This window comes from Panthera pardus, unplaced genomic scaffold (genome assembly GCF_024362965.1).
Source record: "Panthera pardus isolate Hobbes unplaced genomic scaffold, ASM2436296v1 HiC_scaffold_3, whole genome shotgun sequence".
NCBI classification, from domain to species: domain Eukaryota; kingdom Metazoa; phylum Chordata; class Mammalia; order Carnivora; family Felidae; genus Panthera; species Panthera pardus.
In genome coordinates this window covers 44,997,096-45,016,152 of record NW_026526876.1, presented here as the reverse complement: position 1 = coordinate 45,016,152, position 19,057 = coordinate 44,997,096, and the positions used below count along the sequence as shown (strand labels likewise).

The 19,057-nt window shown below is 44.6% G+C and overlaps 1 protein-coding gene across 10 annotated transcripts in view; it reads right to left on the bottom strand.

Annotated features, from left to right (window-relative positions):
* Positions 1–10,123: 10,123 nt before the first annotated feature.
* The window catches only part of MSI2 (musashi RNA binding protein 2), a 392,818-nt gene continuing 383,884 nt past the window's right edge, over positions 10,124–19,057 (bottom strand). For 5 of the 10 annotated variants that reach the window (XM_053893321.1, XM_053893325.1, XM_053893327.1 and 2 more), the window contains one exon: positions 10,124–15,227. In XM_053893321.1, the coding sequence (XP_053749296.1) occupies positions 15,186–15,227 (42 nt within the window). In that variant the 3' untranslated portion in view covers positions 10,124–15,185. Of the gene's footprint in view, positions 15,228–17,687; positions 17,761–19,057 lie in introns of those variants that run through there. The other 5 variants (XM_053893320.1, XM_053893323.1, XM_053893322.1 and 2 more) reach the window with 2 other exon arrangements.

The following is a 19,057-nucleotide window of genomic DNA, read 5'->3' as shown; positions in this document are numbered from 1 at the left end:
CAAGTGGTTTCGACCAACTCACAGGTTCAAGAAATTGCTTTCTCATCCGACTGGGTGGATTAGCAGGTTCGGGAGGGCTGCGGGGAGCTGGGCTCCAGAGTCCTGGGTCCTTCAGACTCTTCTCTTGCCATCTTCTCCCCGCTCCCTTCCACAGCCTCCCCGCCGGCCCCCGCCGCCCCAGTCTGCCCTGGTTTGCCAATCTTCACCACGCTGGACCACCAGGCTGAGCTGAGCTGTCTTTCCCAGTCCAGCCCCCGCTGCCTGCCCAGCAACCCTCCATCAGTTGTTGCGGCAAGGTGGGTGACCACCCACGGAGGTCTTCTTCTTTTTTTTTTAAATTTTTTTTTTAACTTTTATTTATTTTTCAGACAGAGAGAGATACAGCATGAACAGGGGAGGGGCAGAGAGAGAGGGAAACACAGAATCGGAAGCAGGCTCCAGGCTCTGAGCCATCAGCCCAGAGCCCGACGCGGGGCTCAAACCCGCGGACCGTGAGATCGTGACCTGAGCCGAAGTCGGACGCTTAACCGACTGAGCCACCCAGGCGCCCCGATCCCACGGAGGTCTTCAAAGCTAATGAAATGGCTTCATTTGACCCAGATCTCTGAACACTCTCTAAGTAGTTAAGAGAAGCACATTTTTAGTAAATGTGTTAAACTCGGCAGACCGGACCCTTGGGCAATTGGACCTTCGGCATAGCGGTCTGCTTGCACACCGAGTTGATGAACCTGGGTGGACACAGGGAGTGGATGTGGGCAAGTGGGGGAGGCAGCCCAGAGCCGAAGGAGGAGGGGTTCCTCTATCCTGAGCACCGCCCTCCCCGCCCCCCGGGACTCAACCTGAAGGTGTCACTCTGGTATCACTCCGGTTGTAAGACAACTTGTTATTGAGAAGAGTTCAGGCACCAAACTGTATCACGTACATTAGACATCCCACACATTCAAGATCTTGCTGGATGGCACTGTCATTCACTCGTTCCCCCATCTGCTTTCCTGGGAGAACCGGCGGTGGAGTTACAGCTCCCAGGGAGGAGAGAGTCAGGTGTGTGGGTGCCTATCTGTCCTTCTGTAGTGGGTGCTATACGGGAGGCATAAGAAGAGGTGGGTACGGTGGCTTTGGGCAGTGTGGGATGGGGTGTCCAATCCGTTGCAGGCACAGCGAGTGGGACCCGTGCTGTTTCCGTGGCACTGTTTATGTTATGGTAACTGCAGTCCAGGGTCCCAGGCTGGAGGGATGGTAGGTGATGAGGCTGGAGCTGCAGAAATGGGTTGCATCAGAAGAGTCTAGAAGCCTTCCTGGGAGGTTTGAGTAGTAGCCTGTTTCTCAGCTCTATCAGGCCCAACCCTCCTTTCTGTAAAACCATGTTGTAATGTCCCCCTTTACTAGCCCCAAAGAAAATCTACAAACAATAGAACGTACTTCAGTACATAAAAACTTCAGTAGAATGCCCAGTCTATAATATAAAGGAGTAATATAATGTAAGTGATTTATAATAAAATACTATGTATCTGCGTCTGTAAACATCTGGGAATGGCTGTTTTCGAGGGCATAATGAAGGGGTCAGATGCTCCTGCTTGTTCAGTCACTGTGAATGTGACACTGTGGGTGCAGACTGGCCGAGGGCCATTGCCATCGATGACTTCATTCTCTGAATTAGTGAAGAACAGATAATGTTCTGAATGAAACAAAAGCATGTCCTTCTCTTCATTTACATGGTCGTTACACCCCCACATGAGTTATTACGTGTTGAAATTGTGCAAAAACTACTTTGAGTTGACTGTTAAATGAGACAAAAGGCCCAGATAAATATAAGCTGGTTTCATAATAATCTGTGTGAACATCATGTGGGACGTCTCAGGCCTCTTGGGACCCAGGATGAGTCGTCCTCATGCAAGATTGCCCCACACATCACAGCACCCACAGCTCTGGCCCCGTCTGCTAAGTGCCCACCTTGAGAACCCCTCTGTGGGTCTGGAGGGCCAATAGAGGTCTACGGGATAGTGACATGGTCAGGCTTGGGGTACGGCATGCCCACCCTGGCAGGTGCTGAGAGCCGGGTGGGGCCGGGGAGGGCATTGGCGGCTACTGGAGTAGTCCAGAGGAGAAGTCCACGGCGGAGGGCATTGGGGGCGGGTCCCCAACTGCAGCACAGTCTGGTACACACTGTGGGCTCAACTCCTCGGACACATGGACCATTGACAGGTATTGTGGGGGTCAGGCAGCAGGGGGAGCAGGGGTACGATTTGGGCTCCGGCAAAAACATGGCCAATTGCTTTTGTCTGCCAATCCACAGAGCCCTTCTTCTCCTGACCCTAGATCCCCACACTGGCTGTGTGTGTTACAGCCCTGATCTCGGCTTGCCCCCCCGTCCCATGTCTAGGCGCCCAGCTCCACTGCCCGGGCCTGGTTCCTGGGGAAGTAAATGCAGCTGCCTCTATAACTCAGACTCAGAGCACTTTGTTTTTTATTCCTTAGGGCTGCCGGAACTGCCCCATCGCCCTGTCCCTGCCCCAACCATTGAGTGCCTGTGTTTCCTCTAGGGCTGGGGTTAGTGAGGGGCGAGGGCAGAGGTGGTCCCAGGGGTTCTCCAGCCGACTTTCTGAGCACGTAGTGCTGGGTCCTGCTGCTGGGTATCATTTCCAGGGGGATGTAGAAGACGGTCTCTGGCCCTAAATGGCACTGTTATAAACCCTTACAAAGCCAGGCCTTCTTTCTCCTGACATTTTGCCCCTGTTTCCACGTGGCAGACAGCTGTAGCCAAAAGTTATTGAAAAGCAATTTAACTCTTTCCAAAAGTATTCCAAAAAATTCCAAATAGGGATTCTATTTTAATTTTCTTTTACCAGAAGGAGAGAGAGCATGGTGGGCTCCTGAGACTTTTAACGACTGAATGGGGGGGGGGGTTGTCCTCGTTTCACACATACATACGTGTGCAGAGACACACGCACACGTACACACACACCGCCCCATGCACACACTTCACGGTCATGGCAGTTGGCTCTGGACATTCCCTACGTTCCCCTTCGCTACCCAGCTCCTGAGGTGTCCTGCCTCTCTCCCGCCCTGCTCACCTAACATACCTGCTCATTTCTCTTTTTCCCAGTAAAGGGGATCCTGGTTTTGGACAGGACATTTCCTTCCCCCTGCCCCCGCCCCCCGCTCCAAATCTACATGACGGAGACCCAAACCAGGAAAGACCAAATTCTTCTTGGAAGGTGTGGGAGCAGAGGGGACCAGGGAGAAAGGCTGACTTTTTCACAGGTCATTCATTGAACATGGGGACATCAACATTAGCCCACGTTAGACTTCTTATCACACCATGGTTACATGTCCCCCCGCCCCCGCCCCCTCCCCACGCACATAGCTCTCACAGAAACAGCCACATGGGCTGTTTTCCATAATCCCCTCACCTAATTCTTTTATGGATACTCTCACACTTCTTCAATATCAAGTTCTGATATTCATAACCATGACTCTGATTAGTGCAAGACTTCAAAGCGCCTTCTGAATCATTAAAGAAAGATTAAATTACTTTCAGGATAGTTTCAGCATTAAGTGTAGCTGAGCTAATTCAGATTCTCTGAAAATTGGCAATATGATACATCGCAACTTCACACAAGCCAGAGTATTCGGATTAGACCCACCCAAAAGCTCAGCAGAGCTAGGCCATGAGTCCACAGGAACCCATAAATACACAGGCACATCTGGGCAGGAAGCAGAGCCTGAATCCCATCCAGCCAAATGCTGTCACTACCCTGTAAATCTTCCGGAAATTCAAACAGCCGTTAACGTTTGCCGACGTTGTAAGTGATGCTCTCATAATCACTGCCATCTATCTGGGCTTGGCCATGGACAGGGTCATTTGGTTAATGCAGGATTCCATCTTCATTGCTTTGTAACTAGTTTTTAATCAGCGATGATTGCTGAGCTGGGATGCTGTGGGCCAGCTCGCCTGCTCTTTCCTCAGAGAGTGCCCATAAATATGTCACAGCAATTAACCAGAGACCCGCGGGAGGGTGCCGAGGGCGGCAGGAGAGCCAGGCTGCTTGGTGCAGCCACCAGCCTCTTCCCCTCCTCAAGAGGGGCGCCCCGGCCCTCATCCACCTTTGGAGGGTTGGTGAAGGGTATCAGCAGACAAGGGATGCCCTCAAAGAAGCATCTACTCCAATTACTGCTTTTGACTTGCCCAACAGTTTAATTTCCCACAGGGTGGAGGAAATGACCAGTGGTCTGGCCACTCTGAAATCAATTCTGACCATGAAAGAAAAATGGACTGGCAAACTGGAAATGATAAGAATCCCGCGGGAAGCGTCTTTATAATATTGTAGGCTGTGCATAAAACGAGGCAGAGAAGGCTTAGCACGTGGAAGCATCCCTTAGAGTTGAGGGAGGCAGAGCACAAAACATTCAAAAAATAATACAAAGTCATTTCTTTATATTACATCCTCTAAAGGAGAGGATGATGTGAGAAGGTGGGAGAACGATTACAATTGCACTTCTGTTTGGGCAATGTCAAATGATCCTGATGAAGAAAAGATGGGGACTGTCCCTCAAGATCCAGTGATGGCTGCACAAGCTTTCCAAAAGCACCCAAACACCACATTTTTAGCAGCAATATATAAGCGCCCTTTGCTCAGCGCAACAGGTAATGCAGCTCTCTTCATTTTCTGCCAGACTGATGAATGCAGCTTTAATTTTTATTTCCTATTTTGTGATTTTGAGCATATTTTCGTATGTTGAGCCATTTGGATTGGCCCTTCCATAAATCACCTATTCCTGTCTTTTACCCATTTATCTATTGGGTTGCCTTTGCCTTGTCAATTCACAAGAGCTCTGTATACACCATGACCATCATCCTCTGCGTTACAAGTAATTTCCCCCCAAATCTATCATTGGTCCTACTTAAGTTTAAATTTTTTGCCATGTGAAAACTTTAAGTATTTTTTGTGTTAAAATATTTTTATAATGTTGGATTTTCTTTTTATGGCTTCTGGGTTTTTCATTTTAGCTTTTAAAAAGCTGCTAGATTGTACATGAAAGGTGTAGATTTTCTTGCAATAATTTTATTGTTTTACATTTAAATCCTTAATCCATCTGGGATTTATTTTTATGAATAACATAGGTTGAAAGTCAACTTTTATTTTAATCTAGTTGAAAAGCCAGCTTTGCATGTACCACATATTAAGTAATCCATCGTTTTCCCACAGAATTAAACTACTCATTACATTTATCAGACAGTATTAATTCTAATATATACCAGGATCTATTTCAAATCATTTATTCTACTCCACTGATCTATCTGACACTCTTTTTTGTTAAGTTTATTTATTTATTTTTAGTAATCTCTACACCCAACATGAGGTTCAAACTCATGCCCCCCAGATCAAGAGTCGCATGCTCTTCTGACTGAGCCAGCCAGGCACCCACTATTTGACTCTTTCTATATACTTCTGCTGCACTGAGGAGAGCAAAGTGACTTAGGGTAAGTCTTGAGATTTGGTAATACAGATACGCTTAATGATCCTCTTTAATACTTTTCTTGCTACTTTGGGAGCATTTATTCTTTTATATAACTTGAAGATTTATTTAAACAATTAAGAAAATCCATGAGAGTTTTTATTGGAATTGTGTTTCTATGTTCTGTATGTTTTACAGTGCGTATAAAATTTGGGAGCACTGACATTTTATGATTAGATCTTTCCATTCAAGAATGGGATCTTTTCTTTTTCTTCAGATCTTATTTTATGGTAATATATTTTTAGTAATATATTTTTTTAATGTTTAGTAATATATTTTTTTAATGTTTATTTATTTTTGAGAGAGACAGAGAAAGAGGACAAGTGGGGGAGGGACAGAGAGAGAGGGAGACAGAGGATCCAAAACCGGCTCTGTGCTGACAGTGGAGAGCCCAATGTGGGGCTTGAACCCATGAACCATGAGATCATGGCCTGAGCTGAAGTCAGATGCTTAATTGACTGAGCCACCCAGGCACCTTGGCCTTTAGTAATATTTTATAATTTGATTACTATAGATCCTATGCCTTTCTTATAAACTTATCCCTAAGTGTTTCCCCCCACCCCCCCCACCCAATTTCATTACTGGGTGTTTATCGCTGAATAGGAGGAGGTCTACTGGTTTGGGTATATTTATCTTATATCCGGCCACCTTATCAAAGTTTTATATCCATTCCAGTAGCAATTTTATGTATTTGTTTTTTGTTTTGTTTTACTGAAATCTCTTGAAATTTCTAGGACTATAATCCTATCTTTGTCTTTTCCTTTCAATGTTTATATTACTTCATTATCTTTTTGCTTTCTCTAACCTCTAAGACAATATTAAGTATCAAGTCATAGCAGCACCCCTACCCATTCCTTATTTTAATTGAAATAGATTTTGTGTTTCACCATTTAAGATAATTGCCATTGGATTTGGTAGATAGTCTTTATAATATTGTGCATAATTGCTGTCTGTTTGACAAATATTAGCAGATTATGTTGATAGATTTCTTGATATTGGAATATCTTACATTTTTGGAATAAGTCTGCTTGGTCATCATATGCTATACTCTTGATATATCAGTGGATTCTCTTTGCTACAGTTGTAGAATTGTAGAATTTTTGCATCTGAGCAAAGTCTGTGGATGTATTTTTGTTTTATTTCTGTATTGGGTTTTGACATCAAAGCTATGCTAGCATTATAAAATAGTGGAGCTTTCCATATTTTTCTATCATCTGGAATAGTTTAACTAGCATTGGAATTGTCAGTTAAATAAAACTCATTTGTAAACCCGTTTGTACCAAATCCATTTTTCAGTATTAGACCTTTAATTACCCTTTCAATAGCTGTTGTGGTAATAACTTTATTCTGTTTTTCTACTTCTGATCAGTTTTGGTAATTTATATTTGCTAGGAAATTTTTTGCTTTTTCTTAATTTTTAGATTTGTTGCTCTTGGTATTCTTTTCTCATTGCTATCTGGTTTTGTCTCTTTTCTTTCTCGTGGGATTGCATATTTTTGCTCTTTCTTTTTTTATTCAGGGTGACTTGCCTATTTTATAAAAATAGTCTTTGTAAAAATTCAGCTCTTAGATCCCTTCAATGACTTTGTTGTTTTCTATTTTATAGCTTTTAGCTTCTATCAACTTCTTATCTCTATTTTTTTTAGGTGCTGTTTACCACCTTAAGATGAATAATAGATTCCTTCACTGAAAAATATTTTTTCCCATTGAAGTCATCCCATTGAATTTTTGAGCAAAGCTTTTGCTGTATGTTACAGATTCAGATACAATGTGTGATTTTGTTGCTTTCTAACTTTCCTCTTTGATCCAAGGATGTCCAGAATTAGGTTTCTTAATTTCTGTGCAGTTATAATGGTTATGATCACATTTTAATTATTTCTAATTTTATTGGATTATGATCATGGAATGTGGACTACAAAACTGCCAGTTGTTTAAATAGATATTATTAATTTTATCGGGGCGCCTGGGTGGTTCTGTTGGTTAAGTGTCCAACTCTTGATTTGGTCATGATCTCACGGTTTGTGAGTTTGAGCCCCTTGTTGGGCTCTCTGTTGGCAGTGCAGAGCCTGCTTGGGATTCTCTCTTTCTCTGCCTCTCCCCTGCTTGTGCACGCTGTATCTCTCTCTCTCTCTCTCTCTCAAAATAAATAAAAACTTAAAAAATACTAATTTTAGCTATCATTTAATTATTAATTACATGATTAATATTTTATTAGTTAATAAGTAAAATAAAAATTAGTTAATAGTTAATTATTTATTAGTTAATAAGGAATTAATATTATTTTGCCACACAATGGGTTGATTTTTGTATATATTCCATGGATAAATGACAAAAAATATACATTATTTAAAGATTCTATAGTCTGATGATCATTTACTAACTGCATTATACAATTCCTCTGTCTTTGTTTTTGTCTATTATACATGTCTAGTTCTGAGAGAGGTGCATCAAAGTCTGTAATTGTATTTTAGGGTGCCTGGGTGGCTCAAGTCAGTTGAGCATCTGACTTCAGCTCAGGCCATGATCTCACAGCTCATGGGTTCGAGCCCCGCATCATCCGGCTCTGTGCTGACAGCTCATAGACTGGAGCCTGCTTCGGATTCTGTGTCTCCCTCTCTGCCCCTCCCCCACTCATGCTCTGTCTCTCTCTCTCTCTCTCTCAAAAATAAACATTACAAAAAATTTTAAGACATTGTATTTTAATTTTTATCAAGTTCTCTTTGCACTAGTAGTTTCTGATTTGTTTAGTTCTTCTGATAATTGAAGCATCGGGTTTATCACCTCTATATCCTCTTAATTGTGTCTTTTGTCATTACGAAATATCCTGTTGAGTGCTTTAAATTCCACCCTGACCCTATTTCAATTCTTGCCCTTTTTTGTTTGTGTTTGCCTGTCTTCTCTTGCCACCCCTTTATTTGCAGCCATGTTTATCATCTGTTTCTATAATAGCGGATAATTGGGTCTTGTTTTCCTAAACACACCTGTTTTGTAATGGTAGAAAATTCAATCCATTCATATTTAGATAATGATGGATTACCTTGCTAGCTTTCCCCCTGTCCTACTTATTATGCTTGCGTTGATCTTAACATTGTTGTTTCTTGGTTTTCCTTTTCCTGGTTTTTTGCTTTGTTTTCTACTTAGTGTTTCTCCCTGAAAGTTTAGTTTTCTCTAGATTCATATTTTTCCGCCTCTTTTTGGGCACGTTTAGGCCTTTAGGTTAGAGCTCTTTCCCCCAACCCCAACCAGGCACACAACACTGATGCTGACATCGGTCGGTCACCGGGCTTGAACCCAGCAGGAAGTCCCGGAGATGTCACCGCAATTCTGCCGCTGAGCACTCGTAGGACTACGGGCAAATTACGTACCCTCTCTGAACGTTAAAATGCAGTCACGCAACACGTGTGGGACTAACCAGACCATTGTGTGGCTCAGCTAGCATACAGTTGACGCCTCTATTCCCTCCTCTTTCCTTGGGCTTTTGGGATGGAGCTGAGGCATGAGGATGAAGACAAACTTTTCCATGTCAGAATTCCTAAAAGGAATTTCTCGACGGAGCTTCCAGTGGGCTTTCATTTCTGTGGGGCAGCAGGGCTTGTACTCTTCCGTCCGCAAACTTAAGATACTGCAGAGGGCTGACGCTTTGCCCGTGGACCTAAGAGGTGGGCCTGGAGCCTAATTCTCTTGTCTCTAGCCTCAGGAAGGGACACCTTCCATCTTCTCTTCTTGGCGCTTTGTCTACGTAGCAGCAACGTCCATAAAATAAAACTGGAATAAAGCAGGACACAGGAAATTGGAGGAGGGGCCCGAGAAGGCCATCCCCTGGGGACCAAGGTTTTACCCACGGCTCTGAGGAAGCAGTTACAGGAAGCTTCATCCCTGACAGACCTCTAGGCCTGGTTCTTTACCTCCAGAGCTTAAAGGCCAAGGAAACCCTCTGGTCAGGCCCTGTCTGGACTGCTACCACCAATCTTGGGACTTGCCCTCAACGAACCGTGTCTCAATTCTTTTCTCTTCTCTCCTCTGATAGCCAGAAGGCAGAAGTATCATAGATGATCTAGTTCTTTCTACACCTTGGATTCCCTTCATTAAGCAAGACTTCGAACTTGGGGGCAAAGGCCGGGCTTCCTAATACCCTTTCAGACTCCTACCGAGGGTCATGGAATTGGTCTTACACCCTCTCCTGTAAGTTGTTAACTAGCTGAGGCCTGCAACCCGGAGAGCCACTTAGCTCCTTTGACACACATCTAGCATCTGGGTCCTATGATCTCGCTGGACATTTGTGTTTGCTCCCCGCCCACCCAAGGGTCCCGAGGTGCTCTGCAATCTGCTCTTCCGCAGCAATGCTCTCTTGTCACTTCTTAAAAATAGTTCCACCAGCTCTCTGGGGCCGGGGGAAGGGCTTCTTCATGCTTCCCTTCTAGAGGGAAGGTGTGATTATGGTGCTACCCTTCTCCCCAAACCAAACAACAGCTCTCCCCCACCCCAGCTCTCTTCTGCAAGTGAAAGAACACCAAACAACTCTGTTCAAAACAGTTTATTGTATTTTATTATTTTTTTTTTTTTGTCAGACAAACACATTGATTTCTGGACCACAGTAGAGGATGGAAACCTTTCACAAACTTATTTATTTGAAAATACAAATATAAAATTATACTTTCCACATCTGTGATGTGAGAGACTGCCATCCACATAGTAATTTTTTACAACAGGGCTTTAAGAAAGCCACACACAAAGACCTGAAAGATGCTTGAGATATATATATATATAGATACATATATATGTATATATATAAAAAAAATACTCACTACCAAAGTTGTCATCAGTTTCATACTAAAGTATAAAAGTAAGGGTGAGGTCAGCCACAGTGCTAGGGAAAGTTTTATTTAGATACATTTATGTCCACATGAAACGCTTAGACTTGCATCCTATTACATATGGAATTCTGAGTTTACAATACACCATGAACGGCCGATCGGCTAGCCCACGCTACTCAAGAGGACACTCACAGATTCCACACAGGATGGTACAGTATGTACAGAATACAGCAGAGAGCCTTCTAGGGAGGCTCCGGAACGTCTGTCTCCCAGGCCCCCTCCCCCTCCCCCCTTGTGCCCCTGCCTCCCGGAAATGAAAGCCTGTCTGAGACAATACATTCTGATTATTTGATAGCCAAGTGTTTGAATTAAGCTTGCTTCCCCCAGAGGGGTGGGTTTTATTTATATGTTTTTGTTTGAGTTTACTTACTTTTTTTTTTTTTTTTGGTTTAAAAAAAAAAAAAAGAAAAGAAAACAAACATATTACAGTATTAAAGTATTGCTTAACGTACAGCGTCTCCTTGTGTAGTGTCTGTGCCCAGGACTGGGCTGAGCTGATGATTCTGCTTTTCTGTTTAGGGTGAGGGCAGGGGGAGCCCACCAGGGTCTCTCTTCAATGTGCTTGCCAGCCTCCGTCCCTCTGCTCACTCCTGCCCCAACCTCCTTGCTTTTGTCTTCCTTGGAAGACAGCCCGGCTGGTGAAGCACATTCAAGAAAGAAAATTCTCCCCTCCCTTCCCCGCCACCCCTTCCCCCCCAGTCTCCCTCTGTCCCTGTGTGCCACTCCCAACGGATAAAGAGAAGTATGAGTTAGTGTTTCTTTTGTAAACAATTTCATATGCAATATAATACAGAAAGCATGGCTGACCTTCAATAAAAAAATGTAGTAAACTATATTGCTTTATTCTTGATTATGCTGCAGTGAGTGAATGGCAGAATGAAACAGTGTGGTGGTGGTGGTGGCTAAGTCCCTAGCCCTCGTTTGCACTAAAGATCAAAATAGGTTTTGTTTTTCTATTTGGAACCAAAAAAAAAAAAAAAAAAAAAAGGCCACCCCGCCCCCCCCCCCAAAAAACAAAACAAAACAAAAAAACCCAAAATCAAAAACAACAAACTGAAAACAAAAACTGAACACCTTTCAGGTCATTAGAACCAACAATTACCCAATGATTTTTATACTAGTCTAGCAAGATGTGTGTAACATTCACTGGCTGTGAATTGCTGTGCAGCGAAACATCAGATTGACAGCAACAGAGCCATGCTACCTTAAAGTCCAAGCTACGAGTTCAAATTAAGATGAAGGGTATGAAGGATAGAAACGCAAAGGCCTGTCGGGGCTTCGTTCGAATCAAGCCAATGAGCGACTGGGATAGAACACAAGGCTGTTTGGTTTTCCCGATGGGTGTGAGGAAGGCCACAGACCAGGGCTGAGAAAGCTCCTGGGAAGGGGACCGAAGGCTTGGTCATCCCCGTCAGCCCCATGTCCAGGTAGAACCAGGAATGGGTCCGGGAGCTAATGCCACTCCCTCCCCTCTGCTTGGGAGGAGAGGAGCTCGGGGGTCCCAGGCAGATGGATCTGGAAGCCAGAAAGTCACCCGGTGGCTATTTTATGATTCCGGGGAAAAGCCATCAGCCAAGAGGGGTGCTCCCCCAGGGAAGGCGAAAGGTGGTTCCCATGTTCGCCATTGAGCTTAACGGAAACAAAGACAAGGCTGAACATCAGTGCTAAAATAATTTACAAAAATCTTCCAAAATGGACTTCTAGATGAGTGGGGGGACGAACGTGAACCTTAACCTAGGTAGCCACATTAAAACATATCAGATTTCCACGAGATTTGTGCTATGGGCTACTGGGTCTCTTCAAAAGGTATTATAAACATCTAAAACATATTCACACAGATTATCAATTTCTTCTGAGCATTCTTAAAAAAATATTTTTTTCTCTTAGTAAAATCATTTTAATATACCATGCCTCCCTCTTTTAAAAAATAAATTAAAAAAATCCAGTTTTGCATATCTAGCATTAGCATTTAAGGTAGTATGGCACACCCCTTCACAGTTGGGGGGGGGGTGGGTATCTACAAAACGCCGTAGAGTCTGCCGGCATTTGAACATCATGAGACCTTGGGTTCGTTGAAACCACATCAGATCAGCAAAAATAAAATAAAAAGTTGAAATTGGAAAAAAAAAATCGAAAGGAAAAAACTGCCCCAAAATTATTAGCATTTTTTTTTTCATAAATAAGAGAAAGTTCTATCCTTACTGGTCCTAAATCTGAGTAACTATGTCTAATTTTTTTTAAACCTTAATTACGTTATATCTATCAATATGTACTAGAAGAAAGAGAAGAAAAAAGGTCACTACACTAGTACCAGGACAGGACGTTTACAAGATAGCCATTTTTATACATTATTAACAGACAGTGATCAACAAAGAGTCTTCTATGAGGTGATGGGGGTTGCAGAGAAAGGAAGGGTAGTACAGTACATCACCAACATGGACAAAATAGTAATTAAATTCCCTAGTCTAGACACTGAATTTCTGGGAATTTATTGTCTTTTTTCTTGTGTGTGTGTGTGTGTGTGTGTGTGTGTTTTAATAAAACTTCTATTTTTTTTTTAATTTTATTACTTGAACAAGTTTTGATATTTTAAAAGCGCCCAGCATTTTACTTAACGTGGTTGTTTGGAAACAAAAAAAAGAAAGAAAGAAAAACAAAACCAAAACAAACCCTCACCAAACAACCTAACATTTAATTGGAGAAACAAGATTTTTTTTTTAAAAAAATGTCATTGCTGTTTAATTAGAATTGAAAAAGGCTTTTTTTCTTTCCTTCCGAGTTCGCATTTTGGAGCCTTTTGTTTGAGGATGCTTTTGCCCTACCATGTCTGTGAATGTCTACATTAGTCTACTTTGTTAGTAAAATTTATAAAAATAGGAGTGCAGCAGCTCTTTATAATAAACGTCGCATTCAGTGTCTCATACTGGCTGTGCCTTAAGTACCAAATTTATAAACGTAACAATTTAAAAAATATTAATAAAACGTCAATATCACATTTTAAAAAAGAAAAAAATATATATCCACACTACAATATGTTTTAATGCCATCTATTGAGTTGTACTTCTATAGTTGCTGTTGCCGACCTATTACCAATATTAAAAAAAAGTTAAATTAAAAAATATCCTTCATCATAAGTATCTTTCCCCAACCGAGGACCATATATTATAACAGCCAAATGTCAAACATGTGCAAACAGGAAACTGTCAGTTTTTCCCACCAGTCACAGTGCAGCGATGTTTATACTTTTTATTTTTAAAATTCTGTTTACATCTACAATAAATTAAAAAAAAAAATTCTTCCATAGCCTCTCTGGTGATACTTGCAGCACTGAGGTATTAAAAAAAAATATATAAACCAAAAGGTTGCTTTCCTAATTTGGAAATAGAAAGTGAATGGAGAAAAGGTTTCGTTAATGCAGGCTTCTCCGCTCCTGGCCCAGGGGGGTGGGGCCCCCCCAGAGCTGGGGGCCGGGGGGGGGGGGGGGGGGGGAAGGGAGGGGCAAAGAGAGGCAAAGTGTCCTAGGGACCTTTGGAGGTGCTGAAATGGTTGGACGATAGAAAATGATCAAATATTTAAAAATTAAGACTGAAAAAGAATGTCCCCCCACCCCTCCCCACCCAAGCCAAACAGGTGTGCTTTGAAACTTTAAATATGTTAAATATTAAAATTGTAGCTTTGTTTTTAAAAAACGTCTTGGGAAAAGCAGTTTTTCATATTTTAAATAAAAATCTAACTAGACGGTAACATTTGAAGCTGTGCACAGACGAGAGGTTAATATGCTGGTATGACACGAATACAGTTCTTAGGTCTATCACACAGACAGAAGGAGCTGAACAGTGTTCGAACTTTCCCCCGGGGTCGTCCCGGCAGCGGGGTGTCCTTCCGCCTCCGAACTGACTTGGTTACCATTCCTTCCCCTCCTTCCCACAGAGCATCGAACTGCCTGGGACCGACTCCCTCACAAAAATATTTTTGATTCTCTTTCTTAATAGTTTCTATGTAGTTAATGGAATTGTATTTACAACGTTTCTTTTTTTTTAGAATTCACAATTTCAAAAAACCTTATAATATCACCTCTTTCAACAGAAAAAAAGCACTTATAGAAAAGAAGGACACTCAAAACATCGTCGTCCTTACCTTATTGCCGAAAATAGATATACTTAGGTTAACAAAGAGACGTCACAAAAAAGAACCGCTAGAGAGTCTGTTAATTAGCTTACTACATCTCACTTCTTAGACAACGCAAAGTAGAAAGCTTATGCCCATCTCCTACTCCACACTTCACAACTTTGCTTCCGCCGGTGCACAAGCCGCACCAGAAAATCCATACAGTCTCAGAATTGGTACCAAAATATTGAGAGTCATATTACCATCTCAGCATCCTTTAAAAGTGAGAACAGAATCAAAACAAGCCAAAAAAAAATTTTTTTTAAGAAAAAATAATACCTTAATATAACAATTATACTATGGTTAGCTTTTAACTAGATATTAAAGCTATATGACTACCGGACTAAGTCAAAATCACTACCAAATGTGATTCAAAGAGATTTAAAAGGAGAACGGGGAAGAGGGAAGAGGAAGGGGGAAACCATCAAGAAAAACAAAACAAAACAAAACAAAACCAAAATCATGGGTTATATACACATTTAAAAGCTGTTGTCATATATTACAGCAGATTCGTGAGATGATGAGATGTAGTCAACCCTCGATCCGAAGTGAGCCATCTCTGGTTGCGATGGGGAGTGAGGCTGGTGGGGGTCCAGGTCTGATGACATCACCTAAACAAAGGGCCACTCAGAAACTTCGCCCAGTCTTGCCTGGACATCCAGGTATGCTCTGCAGGGTACGCAAGGTCGGGGGCGCCCAGAGGAGAACATGAAGTGGGAAGACAGAGAAGACGTGTCAGGCAAACGTACTGTTGACCCCGACTTTTTAACTAGAGCTTTCCAAGTATGACTACATTGGGCTACCAGGTAGGTTTGAAAATGTTTCAGGCTAACAGCTTCCCGGGGTCACAGCTTGGGAAATCTGACACCTTCGCCCCGCCTGACGCTGGCGAGCGGAAGGCTTTGCCACTCATGTTGCTGGTTTGCTATTTTGCCGATTTGATACGGCGCTGTTGCATTCTTGGGGTCATGGCAGGAAACGTGGTCAGCAAATGTGGCCGCGCCGGCTGGTCAGCTACACTGGTGAATTGCAAACTGACCAGTGATGCTTTTTTTTTTTTCCTGGTTAAACTTCTGGTTTTTCAAAGCTAAATGTTTAAACACCTGCAACTTTATTAGATACAGTCAGTGCCAACTAAAGATGCAAATTACAAAAAAAAAATCTTAAAAAAATTATATTTCATATCAAGGACTCGAGGTCAGGAAAAACACACACAACAAATACCCAGCTTTGGTTATAGGCCATAAAGACAGGCCCGGGACTCACAGACCTCCTGAGTCTCCCTGAACTGACTGTGAGCCTGGACCAGTCCTTTGCGGGTGGCACTCAAGGTCAGAGAACGAAACCTCCGTTAGGGACAAAGTGTGTGCTTTGGTTCAAACATGTGACTCAGTTGGCTGGCTTCATCCATTTCGGAGGGGGTGGGTTTTCCCTCCACTCTCCTGGCTATGTCATCCTTCTGTGGGAAGCGGGTCCCAGAGCCGGAGGAGGGGAGGATGGGCTAGAAGCCTTGCCCTCCCCCTATTCCGACAGAAGCTTAGAGGCCCCTGGAGGGCGGGCTGTGCTGGGAAGCCCTTTGCCACCCTCATTTCCAGGAGAGGGACAGGGCAGGGCAGCCCCAGTGTGTGACCTTGCAGGGACCTGCTGTGCCCGGGGAGGGGGGGTGGGGGTGGGTGGGGGGGGTGGTTTAACCCCTCTGTCACCTGACTCCACAAAGGGCGGGAGCCACCTCCAACCCCCAGGGTCCACTTTGCTCTCAGAGGAACCTTACTTCCCCTGGGCCCCCAAACCCAGCTTAATTAGTAGTGAGTAGCTCTCCTTCAAACTGTTAGTGGCCTCTGGCTCTGGCCAGCATTGGCCGGGTCAGTGCTGGAAGGGAAGTGGAGGGAGGGGCGGGGAGAATTCACACACGGGGTTTATTTGGTTAAGAGAGGCAGTTGCATTAGTTGAGGTGATTCCTTAGCAGCAACATTAGAGAAATCCAAAAGAGATCTGTGGAGCTCAACTCAACCTGGTCCCCCCACTGAGCCCACCCTAGAGGGTCCTGGCTGACTTGGGGGCCTAGAGGGACCCTTTCTACGAGAGAGGCGTCCTACTAACTGCAAACCCATCTCCAGCCTTGTTTCTCTTATGTCCCAACTTAAGAGGCACTCTTACCCCAGCTGGGACCCATCCCCGGCCTCAGCTGTCCCCCTCCCTCTTCCAGAGAGACAGACCCATGCTTCAAGCCCCCCAGCTAACATGCTAACACAGTACCCATTTAGCGCTCATAAGAGAACCCCTCTTCTTTCTCGGTGTCCTTCCCAAGAGCAACAGATACTCCCTTTCCAGTGAGACTGTGGCAAGAGGCTCCCTCACTGACTGCCCCAACCTCCCCTTCTCCTCCACTCCGCCCCTTCCATATCCCCATCAAAGTGATTTAAAAAATGTTTAATTAACTTGAGCTCAGTTTAAAAGGTTAGGAAACTGGCAGGGATCCAAATCCACGTTACGCAGGTGATGTCGTTAATTTAATTTGCTTTTCGTGCGGTAATCTGGATAATTACTCAGTAGTTACTGGCAAAAATGTTTTCTTTTCACTAAAAGATGGAGTCTGGCTGTTTTGACTGCAGGAACCCCATTGGCTGAAGCCAGCGAGCTCCGGGATACCGAAAGGGCCCAGGGACCTAAAAGGCCATCTCGCAGGACCCTGGAGGGGTGGGACCCTGGCCCACTGGCCCCCCGGGGGGCCTGGCCGAAGCCCAGGGTTCTCCTGCCTCTGTCCCCTTGGGACAGGCACAGCCCCAGATCACCTTCCAGTTTCCTACACTCTTGATCGTATTTCAAGACGGAGAAAGATGAGGGGTGGGGAAGATAAAGAAAAGGAACCGAAAGAACCAAATCAAGAAGAAAAAAAAAAAAAAGTAAAAAAAAAAAAAAAAAAAGGTGGGGGCCACGATTAAAGCTGGAGAAAGGGATGAGAGAGTAAAAGACTGGAGTTTTTGCCCCCACCCCCCTGAAAAGGGGTCGGGGAAGAGGAGAGAAAGGTGCGGGCGCGATGAGACCAGGCGCGCGCGTACTTGCACGCCCGTGCGCGTACACGTACGCCACGCCCGGCGGGGCGGAGACACATGGCAGGGAAGGTAATACCTCAGAGTGGGATGGCAACAGAAGCACCTGCTCAATGGTATCCATTTGTAAAGGCCGTTGCAATCAAAGGTCCCTAAAATTGCACAATTGTTAAGGTCATCAGCACGCTATACACGGGAACAGATTGTCATATTCGGGGAAAGGAAATTATCTCTAGGACTAGACTGTGGTTGCCAGCATGAATATGTAATTCTGAGACACCGCGCCACCAGGGGCCGGGAGGCCATCCTTCCCCGCTCCAAGCCCTCCGGCCCCCACTCCCCACCCCCAGCCTGTGTGCTCACCCCAGGGGGGAAATCGAGAGCCAGATTCACGGGGGCTGCGTGGGTGATGGGGAAGGGAAGTCTGTGCCCGAAATGACGGGCGCTGCTGCCCTGAACCCCAGAGAGCAAAGATAACAGTGTCTCTGCCCCGCGGTCCCAACAGCTCCAGCTGGGGAGAGAGCAAGCCCTGCGCAGACACAACGTGATGCCACACGTGGTTATTTCCGAGAAGCATCAACAGGACACAGGTCAAAAGACCCAGGTTTTCCAGAACAAATAGGGTCTGTGTTTCTGTGCGCTGAAAACGGAAATGAGTTGTGCTCTACACATGGTGGCAGGCGGTCTCCCGAATTGATGCGGCTCTACCCCGAATAATCATACTCGCGAGTTGGTGCCTGGGCTCATCCGGGGGGGCTGACCCTTGGGGCCGCTGACTTATGTGATACTGGCTTGGGAAGAAAGGGACAAGGACCCAAACTGCATGGGCCAGGGGTGGTGGCAAAGGGCGTGTGTGTGTGTGTGTGTGTGTGTGTGTGTGTATGTGAGACAGTATGTATGAGAGGAAGAGAGAGAGAAGGGCATGTGTGTGTGAGAGAGAGAATGTGACAGAGTATGTGTGAGGGTATGTGTAAGAGAGACAGAGGAAGAGAGAGTTTCTATGAGAGAGAGGAAGAGAGAGAGGGTGAGTGTGTGTGTGTGTGTGTGTGTGTGTGTGTGTGAGACAGAGTATGTGTAAAAGACAGTGAGAAAGAGAGAGTATGTATGAGAGAGAGAGAAAGAGAGAGAGACAGAGAGAGGGCGAGTATGTGTGTGAGAGAGAAAGAGAGAGGGGGGAGAGTGTGTGTGTGAGTGTGTGCATGGGAGAGAGAGGGAGAGGGAGTGTGTATGTGTGAGAGTGTGTGTGCATGTGTAAGACAGCTTGTGAGACGAAGTGTGTGTGTATGCATGCGTTAAGAGTGTGTGTGTGCACCCGGGCGTGTGCCCGTGTGTGTAGGTGTGTGTGGTTTCCAGTGCCGTGGTGGGATGCAGGGAACGGTGGTGACCTGGTGCCCCAGACTGTCTGCACTTGCTGTGTTCTCTCCAGCTCGGCCCTGAGGCTGGGTTCTC